This window comes from Perca flavescens, chromosome 7 (genome assembly GCF_004354835.1).
Source record: "Perca flavescens isolate YP-PL-M2 chromosome 7, PFLA_1.0, whole genome shotgun sequence".
NCBI lineage: Eukaryota > Metazoa > Chordata > Actinopteri > Perciformes > Percidae > Perca > Perca flavescens.
Genome location: NC_041337.1, coordinates 6,351,712 through 6,364,649, shown reverse-complemented (window position 1 = coordinate 6,364,649; position 12,938 = coordinate 6,351,712). Strand labels below are relative to the sequence as shown.

General features: G+C 31.4%; 1 protein-coding gene across 5 annotated transcripts in view; it reads right to left on the bottom strand.

The window, feature by feature from the left end:
- Positions 1–11,053: 11,053 nt before the first annotated feature.
- The window catches only part of plekhg5b (pleckstrin homology domain containing, family G (with RhoGef domain) member 5b), an 88,311-nt gene continuing 86,426 nt past the window's right edge, over positions 11,054–12,938 (bottom strand). For all 5 annotated transcript variants that reach the window (XM_028582176.1, XM_028582177.1, XM_028582178.1 and 2 more), the window contains one exon: positions 11,054–12,548. In XM_028582176.1, coding sequence (XP_028437977.1) covers positions 12,539–12,548 — 10 coding nt within the window. In that variant the 3' untranslated portion in view covers positions 11,054–12,538. The remainder of the gene's footprint in view (positions 12,549–12,938) is intronic.

Below are 12,938 nucleotides of genomic sequence, written 5' to 3'. Positions count from 1 at the left end.
GCCATATAGTATGCCGAAAAAATGATAAAAAATAGTATAGTATGTCGAAAAAAGTGAAAAAAGGCCATAAAAAATGATAAAAAGCCATAGTATAGTATGTCGAAAAAAGTGATAAAAAGGCCATAGTATAGTATGTCGAAAAAATTGATAAAAAGGCCATAGTATAGTATGTCAAAAAAGTGATAAAAAAGGCCATAGTATAGTATGTCAAAAAAGTAATAAAAAGGCCATAGTATAGTATGTCGAAAAATGATAAAAAGGCCATAGTATAGTATGTCGAAAAAGTGATAAAAAGGCCATAGTATAGTATGTCAAAAAAGTAATCGAAAAAAAAGGCCATAGTATAGTATGTCAAAAAAGTGATAAAAAGGCCATAGTATAGTATGTCAAAAAAGTAATAAAAAGGCCATAGTATAGTATGTCAAAAAAAGTGATAAAAGGCCATAGTATAGTCGAAAATGTGATAAAAAAAAGTGAAAAAAGGCCATAGTATAGTATGTCAAAAAAAGATAAAAAAGGCCATAGTATAGTATGTCGAAAAAGTGATAAAAAGGCCATAGTATAGTATGAAAAAACAAGTGATAAAAGGCCATAGTATAGTATGTCAAAAAAATGATAAAAAAGCCATAGTATAGTATGTCAAAAAAGTGATAAAAAGGCCATAGTATAGTATGTCAAAAAAGTAATAAAAAGGCCATAGTATAGTATGTGATAAAAAAAGTGATAAAAAGGCCATAGTATAGTATGTCGAAAAAAAGTGATAAAAAGGCCATAGTATAGTATGTCAAAAAAGTAATAAAAAGGCCATAGTATAGTATGTCAAAAAAGTGATAAAAAAGGCCATAGTATAGTATGGAAAAAAAAGTGAAAAAAGGCCATAGTATAGTATGTTGCCAAAAAAATAAAAAGGCCATAGTATAGTATGTCAAAAAAAAAAGTGAAAAAAAGGCCATAGTATAGTATGTCAAAAAAAGTGATAAAAAAAGGCCATAGTATGTATGTCGAAAAAGTGATAAAAAGGCCATAGTATAGTATGGAGGAAAAAAAAAGTGATAAAAAGGCCATAGTATAGTATGTCAAAAAAAAGTAATAAAAGGCCATAGTATAGTATGTCGAAAAAGTGATAAAAAGTATAGTATGTCAAAAAGTGATAAAAAGGTATAGTATAGTATGTCAAAAAGTGATAAAAAGGCCATAGTATAGTATGTCGAAAAAGTGATAAAAAGGCCATAGTATAGTATGTCAAAAAAAGGATGAAAAAGGCCATAGTATAGTATGTCAAAAAAAGTGATAAAAAAGGCCATAGTATAGTATGTCGAAAAAAGTGATAAAAAAGGCCATAGTATAGTATGTCAAAAAAAGTGAGAAAAAGGCCATAGTATAGTATGTCGAAAAAAGTGATAAAAAGGCCATAGTATAGTATGTCAAAAAAGTCATAAAAAGGCCATAGTATAGTATGTCAAAAAAAGTGATAAAAAGGCCATAGTATAGTATGTCAAAAAAAAATGATAAAAAGGCCATAGTATAGTATGTCAAAAAAGTGATAAAAAGGCCATAGTATAGTATGTCAAAAAAGTGATAAAAAGGCCATAGTATAGTATGTCAAAAAAAGTGATAAAAAGGCCATAGTATAGTATGTCAAAAAGTGATAAAAAAAGGCCATAGTATAGTATGTCGAAAAAATGATAAAAAGGCCATAGTATAGTATGTCAAAAAAAGTGATAAAAAGGCCATAGTATAGTATGTCGAAAAAAATTATGAAAAAAGCCATAGTATAGTATGTCGAAAAAAGTGATAAAAAGGCCATAGTATAGTATGTCAAAAAAAGTAATAAAAAGGCCATAGTATAGTATGTCGAAAAAAGTGATAAAAAGGCCATAGTATAGTATGTCGAAAAAGTGATAAAAAAAAAGGCCATAAAAAGTATAGTATGTATGTCAAAAAAGTGATAAAAAGGCCATAGTATAGTATGTCAAAAAAAGTGATAAAAAGGCCATAGTATAGTATGTCAAAAAAAGTAATAAAAAAGGCCATAGTATAGTATGTCAAAAAAGTGATAAAAAGGCCATAGTATAGTATGTCAAAAAAAGTAATAAAAAGGCCATAGTATAGTATGTCAAACCAAGTAATAAAAAGGCCATAGTATAGTATGTCAAAAAAGTAATAAAAAGGCCATAGTATAGTATGTCAAAAAAGTGATAAAAAGGCCATAGTATAGTATGTAGAAAAAAGTGATAAAAAGGCCATAGTATAGTATAGTAAAAAAAAGTGATAAAAAGGCCATAGTATAGTATGTCAAAAAAAAAAATAAAAGGCCATAGTATAGTATGTCAAACCAAATAATAAAAAGGCCATAGTATAGTATGTCGAAAAAAGTGATAAAAAGGCCATAGTATAGTATGTCAAAAAAGTGATAAAAAGGCCATAGTATAGTATGTCAAAAAAAATATAAAAGGCCATAGTATAGTATGTCGAAAAAAGTGATAAAAAGGCCATAGTATAGTATGTCAAAAAATTATGAAAAAAGCCATAGTATAGTATGTCGAAAAAAGTGATAAAAAGGCCATAGTATAGTATGTCAAAACAAGTGATAAAAAGGCCATAGTATAGTATGTCAAAAAAGTAATAAAAAGGCCATAGTATAGTATGTCGAAAAAAGTGATGAAAAAGCCATAGTATAGTATGTCGAAAGAAGTGATAAAAAGGCCATAGTATAGTATGTCGATAAAAAGGCCATAGTATAGTATGTCAAAACAAGTAATAAAAAGGCCATAGTATGTCGAAAAATGTGATAAAAAGGCCATAGTATAGTATGTCAAAAAGTGATAAAAAGGCCATAGTATAGTATGTCAAACCAAGTAATAAAAAGGCCATAGTATAGTATGTCGAAAAAAAGTGATAAAAAGGCCATAGTATAGTATGTCGAAACAAGTGATAAAAAGGCCATAGTATAGTATGTCAAAAAAAATTATGAAAGAAGCCATAGTATAGTATGTCGATAAAAGTGATAAAAAGGCCATAGTATAGTATGTCAAACCAAGTAATAAAAAGGCCATAGTATAGTATGTCGAAAAAAGTGATAAAAAGGCCATAGTATAGTATGTCGAAAAAAGTGATAAAAAGGCCATAGTATAGTATGTCAAAACAAGTAATAAAAAGGCCATAGTATGTCAAAAAAAGTGATAAAAAGGCCATAGTATAGTATGTCAAATCAAGTAATAAAAAGGCCATAGTATAGTATGTCAAACCAAGTAATAAAAAGGCCATAGTATAGTATGTCGAAAAAAGTGATAAAAAGGCCATAGTATAGTATGTCGAAAAAGTGAATAAAAAGGCCATACTATAGTATGTCGAAAATATAAAAAGGCCATAGTATAGTATGTCGAAACAAGTGATAAAAAGGCCATAGTATAGTATGTCGAAAAAAATTATGAAAGAAGCCATAGTATAGTATGTCGAAAAAAGAGATAAAAGGCCATAGTATAGTATGTCAAAACAAGTAATAAAAAGGCCATAGTATGTCGAAAAAAGTGATAAAAAGGCCATAGTATAGTATGTCAAAACAAGTAATAAAAAGGCCATATTATAGTATGTCAAACCAAATAATAAAAAGGCCATAGTATAGTATGTCGAAAAAAGTGATAAAAAGGCCATAGTATAGTATGTCAAACCAAGTAATAAAAAGGCCATACTATAGTATGTCGAAAATATAAAAAGGCCATAGTATAGTATGTCGAAATAAGGGTTAAAAAGGCCATAGTATAGTATGTCAAAACAAGTGATAAAAAAGCCATATTACGTAGTTTGACATAGTATAGTATGTCTATATAGTTTTATACCCTTCTTCACATGTAATCAAATGTTTTTCATGTCACCTGTTTAATAAAGTGTAACTACATAAAGTTATGGTAAAAGAATATGTCACCATAGGAGCCTTACCACTGAATAAAAAGATGACAAAAATAAAGCACTTTATTCATATGAATTGGACAATGAAATGTAGATCATATAACACACAAAGTAGCAACTTCTTATATAGCTGGTCCAGATAACGTCCTCCATTAGTGAAGTGTTTCTTGTATACTGAAGTTGTATCAGCTCCCAGATCACTGTGGTTATCCTGATGGATCATCCTGTGGATACTGAGACTGTCGGGATGCTGCTGGCTGCTTTGTTGAATGCAAGACAGGTGTCCAGCAATACTTTCCTCTCTCGTCTTTGTATAGTATGTTGAAGAAAAAAGTCATAGTATAGTATGTTGAAAAAAGTGATATAAAAGCCATAGTATAGTATGTCGAAAAAAGTGATAAAAAGGCCATAGTATAGTTTGTCGAAGAAGTAATAAAAAGGCCATAGTATAGTATGTCGAAAAAAGTGATAAAAGGCCATAGTATAGTATGTCAAACCAAGTAATAAAAAGGCCATACTATAGTATGTCGAAAAAAATTATGAAAGAAGCCATAGTATAGTATGTCGATAAAAGTGATAAAAAGGCCATAGTATAGTATGTCAAATCAAGTGATAAAAAGGCCATAGTATAGTATGTCAAACAAAGTAATAAAAAGGCCATATTATAGTATGTCGAAAAAAGTGATGAAAAAGCCATAGTATAGTATGTCGAAACAAGTGATAAAAAGGCCATAGTATAGTATGTCGAAACAAGTGATAAAAAGGCCATATTATAGTATATCAAAAAAAGTGAGAAAAAAGCCATAGTATAGTATGTCAAACCAAGTAATAAAAAGGCCATATTATAGTATGTTGAAAAATAATTATGAAAGAAGCCATAGTATAGTATGTCGATAAAAGTGATAAAAAGGCCATAGTATAGTATGTCAAACCAAGTAATAAAAAGGCCATAGTATAGTATGTCAAAAAAAGTGATAAAAAGGCCATAGTATAGTATGTCAAAACAAGTAATAAAAAGGCCATATTATAGTATGTCGAAAAAAGTGATAAAAAAAGCCATAGTATAGTATGTCGAAACAAGTGATAGAAAGGCTATACTATGTTGAAAAAAATTATGAAAGAAGCCATAGTATAGTATGTCGATAACAGTGATAAAAAGGCCATAGTATAGTATGTTGAAAAAAATTATGAAAAAAGCCATAGTATAGTATGTCGAAAAAAGGGATAAAAAGGCCATAGTATAGTATGTCGGAAAAAAAATTAAAAAAGGCATAGTATAGTATGTCGAGAAACGTGATAAAAAGGCCATATTATAGTATGTCGAAAAAGGCCATAGTATAGTATGTCAATAAAAGTGATAAAAAAGCCATAGTATAGTATGTTGAAAAAAGTCATAGTATAGCATGTCGAAAAAAAGAGAGAAAAAAGCCATAGTATAGTATGTCAAAATAAGGGATAAAAAGGCCATAGTATATTATGTTGAAAGAAGTCATAGTATAGCGTGTCAAGAAAAGAGAGAAAAAAGCCATAGTATAGTATGTCTCAAAAAGTGATAAAAAGGCCATAGTATAGTATGTCGAAAAAAGCCATAGTATAGTTTGTTGAAAAAAGTGATAAAAAGGCCATAGTATAATATGTCGAAAAAAGTGATAAAATAGCCATAGTATAGTATGTCGACAAAAGTAATTAAAAGACAGTTTTATACCCTTCTTCACATGAAATCAAATGTTTTTCATGTCACCTGTTTAATAAAGTGTAACTACATAAAGTTATGGTAAAAGAATAAGTCACCATAGGAGCTTTACCACTGAATAAAAAGATGACAAAAATAAAGCACTTTATTCATATGAATTGGACAATGAAATGTAGATCATATAACACACAAAGTAGCAACTTCTTATATAGCTGGTCCAGATAACGTCCTCCATTAGTGAAGTGTTTCTTGTATACTGAAGTTGTATCAGCTCCCAGATCACTGTGGTTATCCTGATGGATCATCCTGTGGATACTGAGACTGTCGGGATGCTGCTGGCTGCTTTGTTGAATGCAAGACAGGTGTCCAGCAAGGCCATTTCCCTCTCTCGTCTTTGTATAGTATGTTGAAGAAAAAAGTCATAGTATAGTATGTTGAAAAAAGTGATATAAAAGCCATAGTATAGTATGTCGAAAAAAGTGATAAAAAGGCCATAGTATAGTTTGTCGAAGAAGTAATAAAAAGGCCATAGTATAGTATAGTATGTCATAAAAAGTGATGATAAAAAGGCCATAGTATAGTATAAAAAAAAGTGAAAAAGTCACAGTATAGCATGTAAAAAAGTATAGTAAAAAAAGTGAGAAAAAGCCATAGTATAGTATGTGATAAAAGGCCATAGTAAACAAGTGATGAAAAAGCCATAGTATAGTATGACAAAAGAAGCCATAGAATAGCATGTCGAAAAAAAATTATGAAAGAAGACATAGCATAGTATGTCGAAAAAAAGGGATAAAAAGGCCATAGTATAGTATGTTGAAAAAAGTCATAGTATAGCATGAAAAAATCAAAAAAAGTCATAGTATAGTTTGTTGAAAAAGGGGATAAAAAGCCTGTAGTATAGTATGTCAAAACAAGTGATAAAAGGGCCACAGTTTATTATGTCGAAAAAAGCCATAGTATAGTATGTCAAAACAAGTGATAAAAAGGCCATAGTATAATATGTTGAAAAAAGTCAAAGTATAGCAAGTCAAAAAAAGTGAGAAAAAAGCCATAGAATAGTATGTCGAAAAAAGCCATAGTATAGTTTGTTGAAAAAGGCCATAGTATAGTTTGTTGAAAAAGGGGATAAAAAGGACATAGTATAGTATGTCGAAACAAGTGATAAAAAGGCCATAGTATAGTATGTCGAAAAAAGAGATAAAAGGCCATAGTATAGTATGTCAAAACAAGTAATAAAAATGTCATAGTATGTGGAAAAAAGTGATAAAAAGGCCATAGTATAGTATGTCAAACCAAGTAATAAAAAGGCTATAGTATAGTATGTCAGAACAAGTGATAAAAAGGCCAAAGTATAGTATGTCGAAAAAAGTGATAAAAAGGCCATAGTATAGTATGTCGAAACAAGTGATAAAAAGGCCATAGTATAGTATGTTGAAACAAGTAATAAAAAGGCCATAGTATAGTATGTCGAAAAAAGTGATAAAAAGGCCATAGTATAGTATGTCGAAAAAAGGGATAAAAAGGCCATAGTATAGTATGTTGAAAAAAATTATGAAAAAAGCCATAGTATAGTATGTCGAAAAAAGGGATAAAAAGGCCATAGTATAGTATGTCGAAAAAAGTGATAAAAAAGCCATAGTATAGTTTGTTGAAAAAGGGGATAAAAAGACCATAGTATAGTATGTTGAAACAAGTGATAAAAAGGCCATAGTATAATATGTCGAAAAAAGCCATAATATAGTATGTCCAAAAAGGTGATGAAACGCCATAGAATAGTATGTCAAAACAAGTAATAAAAAGGCCATAGTATAGTATGTCGAAACAAGTGATAAAAAGGCCATAGTATAGTATGTCGAAAAAGGGATAAAAAGGCCATAGTATAGTATGTCGAAACAAGTGATAAAAAGGCCATAGTATAGTATGTTGAAAAAAGTTATGAAAAAAGCCATAGTATAGTATGTCGAAAAAAGGGATAAAAAGGCCATAGTATAGTATGTCGAAAAAAGTGATAAAAAGCCATAGTATATTATGTAGAAAAAAATGATGAAAAAAGCCATAGTATAGTATTTTGAAATAAGGGATAAAAAGGCCATAGTATAGTATGTTGAAAAAAGTCATAGTATAGCATGTCGAAAAAAGAGAGAAAGAAGCCATAGTATAGTATGTCGAAAAAAGCCATAGTATAGTTTGTTGAAAAAGGGGATAAAAAGGCCATAGTATAGTATGTCAAAACAAGTGATAAAAAGGCCATAGTATAGTATGTCGAAAAAAAGTGATAAAAAAGCCATAGTATAGTATGTCGAAAAAAGTGATAAAAAGGCCATAGTATAGTATGTCAAAAAAAGGAATAAAAAGGCCATAGTATATGTCAAAATGTGATAAAAGGGCCAAGTAATAAAAAGGCCATAGTATAGTATGTCAAAACAAGTGATAAAAAGGCCATAGTATAGTATGTTGAAAAAAACAGTATAGCATGAAAAAAAAAAAAAAAAAAAAAGCCATAGTATAGTATGTCAAAAAAGTGATAAAAAAATAGTATAGTTTGTTGAAAAGTGATAAAAAGGCTATAGTATAATATGTTGAAAAAAGTCACAGTATAGCATGTCAAAAAAAGTGAGAAAAAAGCCATAGTATAATATGTCGGAAAAAGCCATAGTATAGTTTGTTGAAAAAGGGGATAAAAAGGCCATAGTATAGTTTGTTGAAATGGGGATAAAAAGGCCATAGTATAGTATGTCGAAACAAGTGATAAAAAGGCCATAGTATAGTATGTCGAAACAAGTGATAAAAAGGCCATAGTATAGTATGTCGAAAAAAGGGATAAAAAGGCCATAGTATAGTATGTCGAAAAAAAGGATAAAAAGGCCATAGTATAGTATGTCAAAACAAGTAATAAAAAGGCCATAGTATAGTATGTCGAAAAAAGAGATAAAAGGCCATAGTATAGTATGTCAAAACAAGTAATAAAAAGGCCATAGTATGTCGAAAAAAGTGATAAAAAGGCCATAGTATAGTATGTCAAACCAAGTAATAAAAAGGCCATAGTATAGTATGTCAAAACAAGTGATAAAAAGGCCATATTATAGTATGTCGAAAAAAATTATGAAAAAAGCCATAGTATAGTTTGTTGAAAAAGGGGATAAAAAGACCATAGTAAAAACCCCATAGTAAAAAACCAAATAATAAAAAAGCCATAGTATAGTAAAAAGTGATAAAAAGGCCATAGTATAGTATGTCGAAATAAGGGTTAAAAAGGCCATAGTATAGTATGTCAAAACAAGTGATAAAAAAGCCATATTACGTAGTTTGACATAGTATAGTATGTCTATATAGTTTTATACCCTTCTTCACATGTAATCAAATGTTTTTCATGTCACCTGTTTAATAAAGTGTAACTACATAAAGTTATGGTAAAAGAATATGTCACCATAGGAGCCTTACCACTGAATAAAAAGATGACAAAAATAAAGCACTTTATTCATATGAATTGGACAATGAAATGTAGATCATATAACACACAAAGTAGCAACTTCTTATATAGCTGGTCCAGATAACGTCCTCCATTAGTGAAGTGTTTCTTGTATACTGAAGTTGTATCAGCTCCCAGATCACTGTGGTTATCCTGATGGATCATCCTGTGGATACTGAGACTGTCGGGATGCTGCTGGCTGCTTTGTTGAATGCAAGACAGGTGTCCAGCAATACTTTCCTCTCTCGTCTTTGTATAGTATGTTGAAGAAAAAAGTCATAGTATAGTATGTTGAAAAAAGTGATATAAAAGTCATAGTATAGTATGTCGAAAACAGTCTTAGTATAGTCTGTTGAAAAAAGTAATTAAAAAGCCATAGTATAGTATGTCGAAAACAGTCTTAGTATAGTATGTTGAAAAAAGTAATTATAAAAAAAAAAGTAAAATATAGTATGTCAAAATAAGGGATAAAAAAGCCATAGCATAATGTGTCAAAAAAAGTCATAGTATAAGATGTCGAAAAGATTTATGAATATAGTATAGTATAGAAAAAAGTGATGAAACGCCATAGCATAGTATGTCGAAAAAAGTGATAAAAAGGCCATAGTATAGTATGTCAAAAACAGTCTTAGTATAGTATGTCACACAGTAATTAAAAGTCATAGTATAGTATGTGGAAAACAGTCTTGGTAAAGTATGTAATAGTAGTATTACGTAGTTTGACATAGTATAGTATGTCAAACAGTAATTAAAAAGCCATAGTATGTCGAAAACAGTCTTAGTATAGTATGTCAATAAAAGTAATTAAAAAGTTATAGTATAAAAAAATTAAAAGTACATTGCCGGAAGATTATAACTTAATTGCAATATTCTCAAAAGCGTACACATCAGAAGATAACAAGAAGCTGGTTTCTAGATTGTATGGAAGTATACAAGCATCCAAGAATCATTCATCAATATACATTAAAGAAAAATGGGAGAAAGAGTCTGACTCACAGACTCAGATGAAGACTGGACAGACAAATACTACAAACTCAAGATCCTGGAGGGAATTTGGATGGAAGAATTAAGTATGATTTTTTATAACTTCCAAATTAACAGCACTGCATACAGGCTCACAGAGCCGTGGCCTTTGCTGGAGGCAATGTGATACCCCGATGGCTAATCACTATCATATTTTCTGGGCATGCCCAAAAATGAAATTGTTTTGGCAAGAAGTAGTGGCAGAGATTGAGAAAATATTGGGGGTAGAGATTGATTTTTCGTTCGATACTATATATTTAGGTAAAATACCAGGAAATGTTTTAGATAAGGATAAATATTTATTAAAAATATTGCTTGTAAGCAGTAGGAAAGCAATAACCCGTAAATAGTTGCAGGTTGACCCTCCAACTAAGGATCAATGGCTAGGGATCGTAAACGAAATATACAGTATGGAGAGACTTACATTTATATTAAGGCTCAAATTTGACAAATGTAACAAGTTGTGGGAAAAATGGATTATGTATGTAAATCATTGAGGAAAGTGTGATATTGTATATCAAGATGTTGGAATTATGCTGTGATACTGTTTTAGCACCCATGATAACTTTGTGTTCTTTGTTCCAATTTAAAAAAAAATTTTTAGTATAGTATGTTGAAAAAAGTAATTAAAAAGCCATAGTATAGTATGTTGAAAAAAGTGTTATAAAACTCATAGTATAGTATGTTGAAAACAGTAATTAAAATGTCATAGTATAGTATGTCAGAATCAGAAAGGGGGGGGGGTATTTACTGCTCCATCCACTGCCGTGTGATCACAACCTGTCTGGTGTCGTTCTTCTTCACCTCCCTTAAACACGTCAGTTTGCCGTCTGCGTCAAAGACACGATGGACGAGAGCATGATGACCAGTTTGTGTAGTTTTAGTGCTTAATACCATTCAGATTCAGCCTTTCTCCTCAAATCACTCCATCACAACGGATTAAACCATTAAAAGAGGGATAGAGTATTTTAGCATTTTTATTCTGTAAGACACTTTAACATCATTCCTGAAAGAGGAAACACAGGGTTTTGGTTCATAGCACATTGATGCCTGGCAAGGAAAAAAAAAGAAATATTAAGACTACATCAACATAAAAATGTACAAATCAGTGAAGCAAATAATATAAATATCTTATATATAAAACATAGCAGGCATAATAAATATTACACTGTAACAAAAAAACAACAACAAAGTAAACAGTTAACCTATTTGGTTTGGGCGATTGGAATAAGGTTCTAAATCACTGATCTGAAAAGCTGAACATCAGTGTGAATGTTAAGTAAAATCTCCTGGGGAAAAAAAACCTGTGCTTAACTGATTCACTCAATACACAATCTCCAACCCAACCATTGTTGTTCAATCGCTTATTAGTGGACACTAATGAAATACACAGGCATTACTCAAGTGTACACTTCTTTTCATTTTACCTACAACCACATTAATGTGTGTAGTTCAGATACGTTTAGGCCCCAAGAGTTCCTTGAGCCATAATATATATACATATAGACAGTGCTGGAAGTTCCTCAAAACAACTTAAGTCACCCATATATTCAGTCATTGTTTTATTTTAGGAAATCAACTCTCATTAGTGTAACATAACCAAATTGGCATTAGTTCAACCCAGAGTAACAGTGAAGAAGGAAGTCCGTCTGTGTGTTGAGCCATGATTGGCTGTATCGGACCTCCTTTTTGGGTGCATTTTCTTTTCCTTGGGGAATCTACTTCCATCTTTGGGCGTGTTAGCGTATTCACAGGAGATGGGAATTAGTTTTGGTTCAGTCAGTAATTGAGGACCGTGTTATCATTGGAACACAAGACATTCATTCACACACACACACACACACTCACACACACAAACAGCAAACAATAAATTCTAATTCATTGTGTGACTGTAAATGTATATTCATTCCTTTAGTGATTCTTCTACTTAACATAGATAACTGTGCAATTTTCTTTTTTTTTTTCTTTTGTTAAAGCAAACCAGGAGTAGTATAAATATTAGGACATCCTAGGTGCAGTATTGATTTTTTTTTTGCCACATGTAGAGGACATTTTCAAAAACGTAGTGTTCCTTCTCTTTGACTCTGGTAACTGAGCCGGAGAAGATGCAGGATTCAGCTCCACCTCCACTCGGGTGCACACTCCCGCAGTCCACCCTAAGGTCCCAGCCCGTATAATGCTACTTCCGTTGCAAAGTGCAAGCAGTTAATGTCTCCCAGCCGCTCCCTTCCACGCGATGAATTCGGAAACCAATGCAAGTGCAAAGAAAAAAATGTTGAAATGCAAAAATTGGTACGAGCAGTGTCCAAAAGAAAAATCAATCAGAAGGGACAGGGCAACACGAGAGAGAGTGCATTTGTGTCTCTAGAAATTCAGTCCATCGAAGCACAAGTGTTGTTCCTTATTATGCCCGTGTGCCACTGGTCAGCTGTTTGGAAGAGTGGTTATACCTCCCTGGGAGGAAGAAAAGACAAAAAATTAATACACGTTCTAAAGTAAGAAAATGCTAAATCGACAGCCAATCTTTACATTTTATTTAAAATCAGGGGAATAATTCTGGCAAAATGTTAAAAGGGGAGGTTGATTCCACTCATGTCTGTACCTCTACATATGAGGCTAGAGCCAGCAGCAGGTTAGCTTAGCACAAAGAGTGCAGACAGCTAGTCTGGCTCTGTCCAAAAGGTCACAAAATCCACCTACCAGCACCTCTATAGCTCGTTTGTTTAATTCGTACCAAAAGCCAAAGTCTTAAAAGTTACAAGTTCTAGATTGCTGCAGTTTCTTTGCGTTACACAAACAAGCTATAGCATGTTAATAGGGACCTTTTGCTGGTAGGCAGATTGT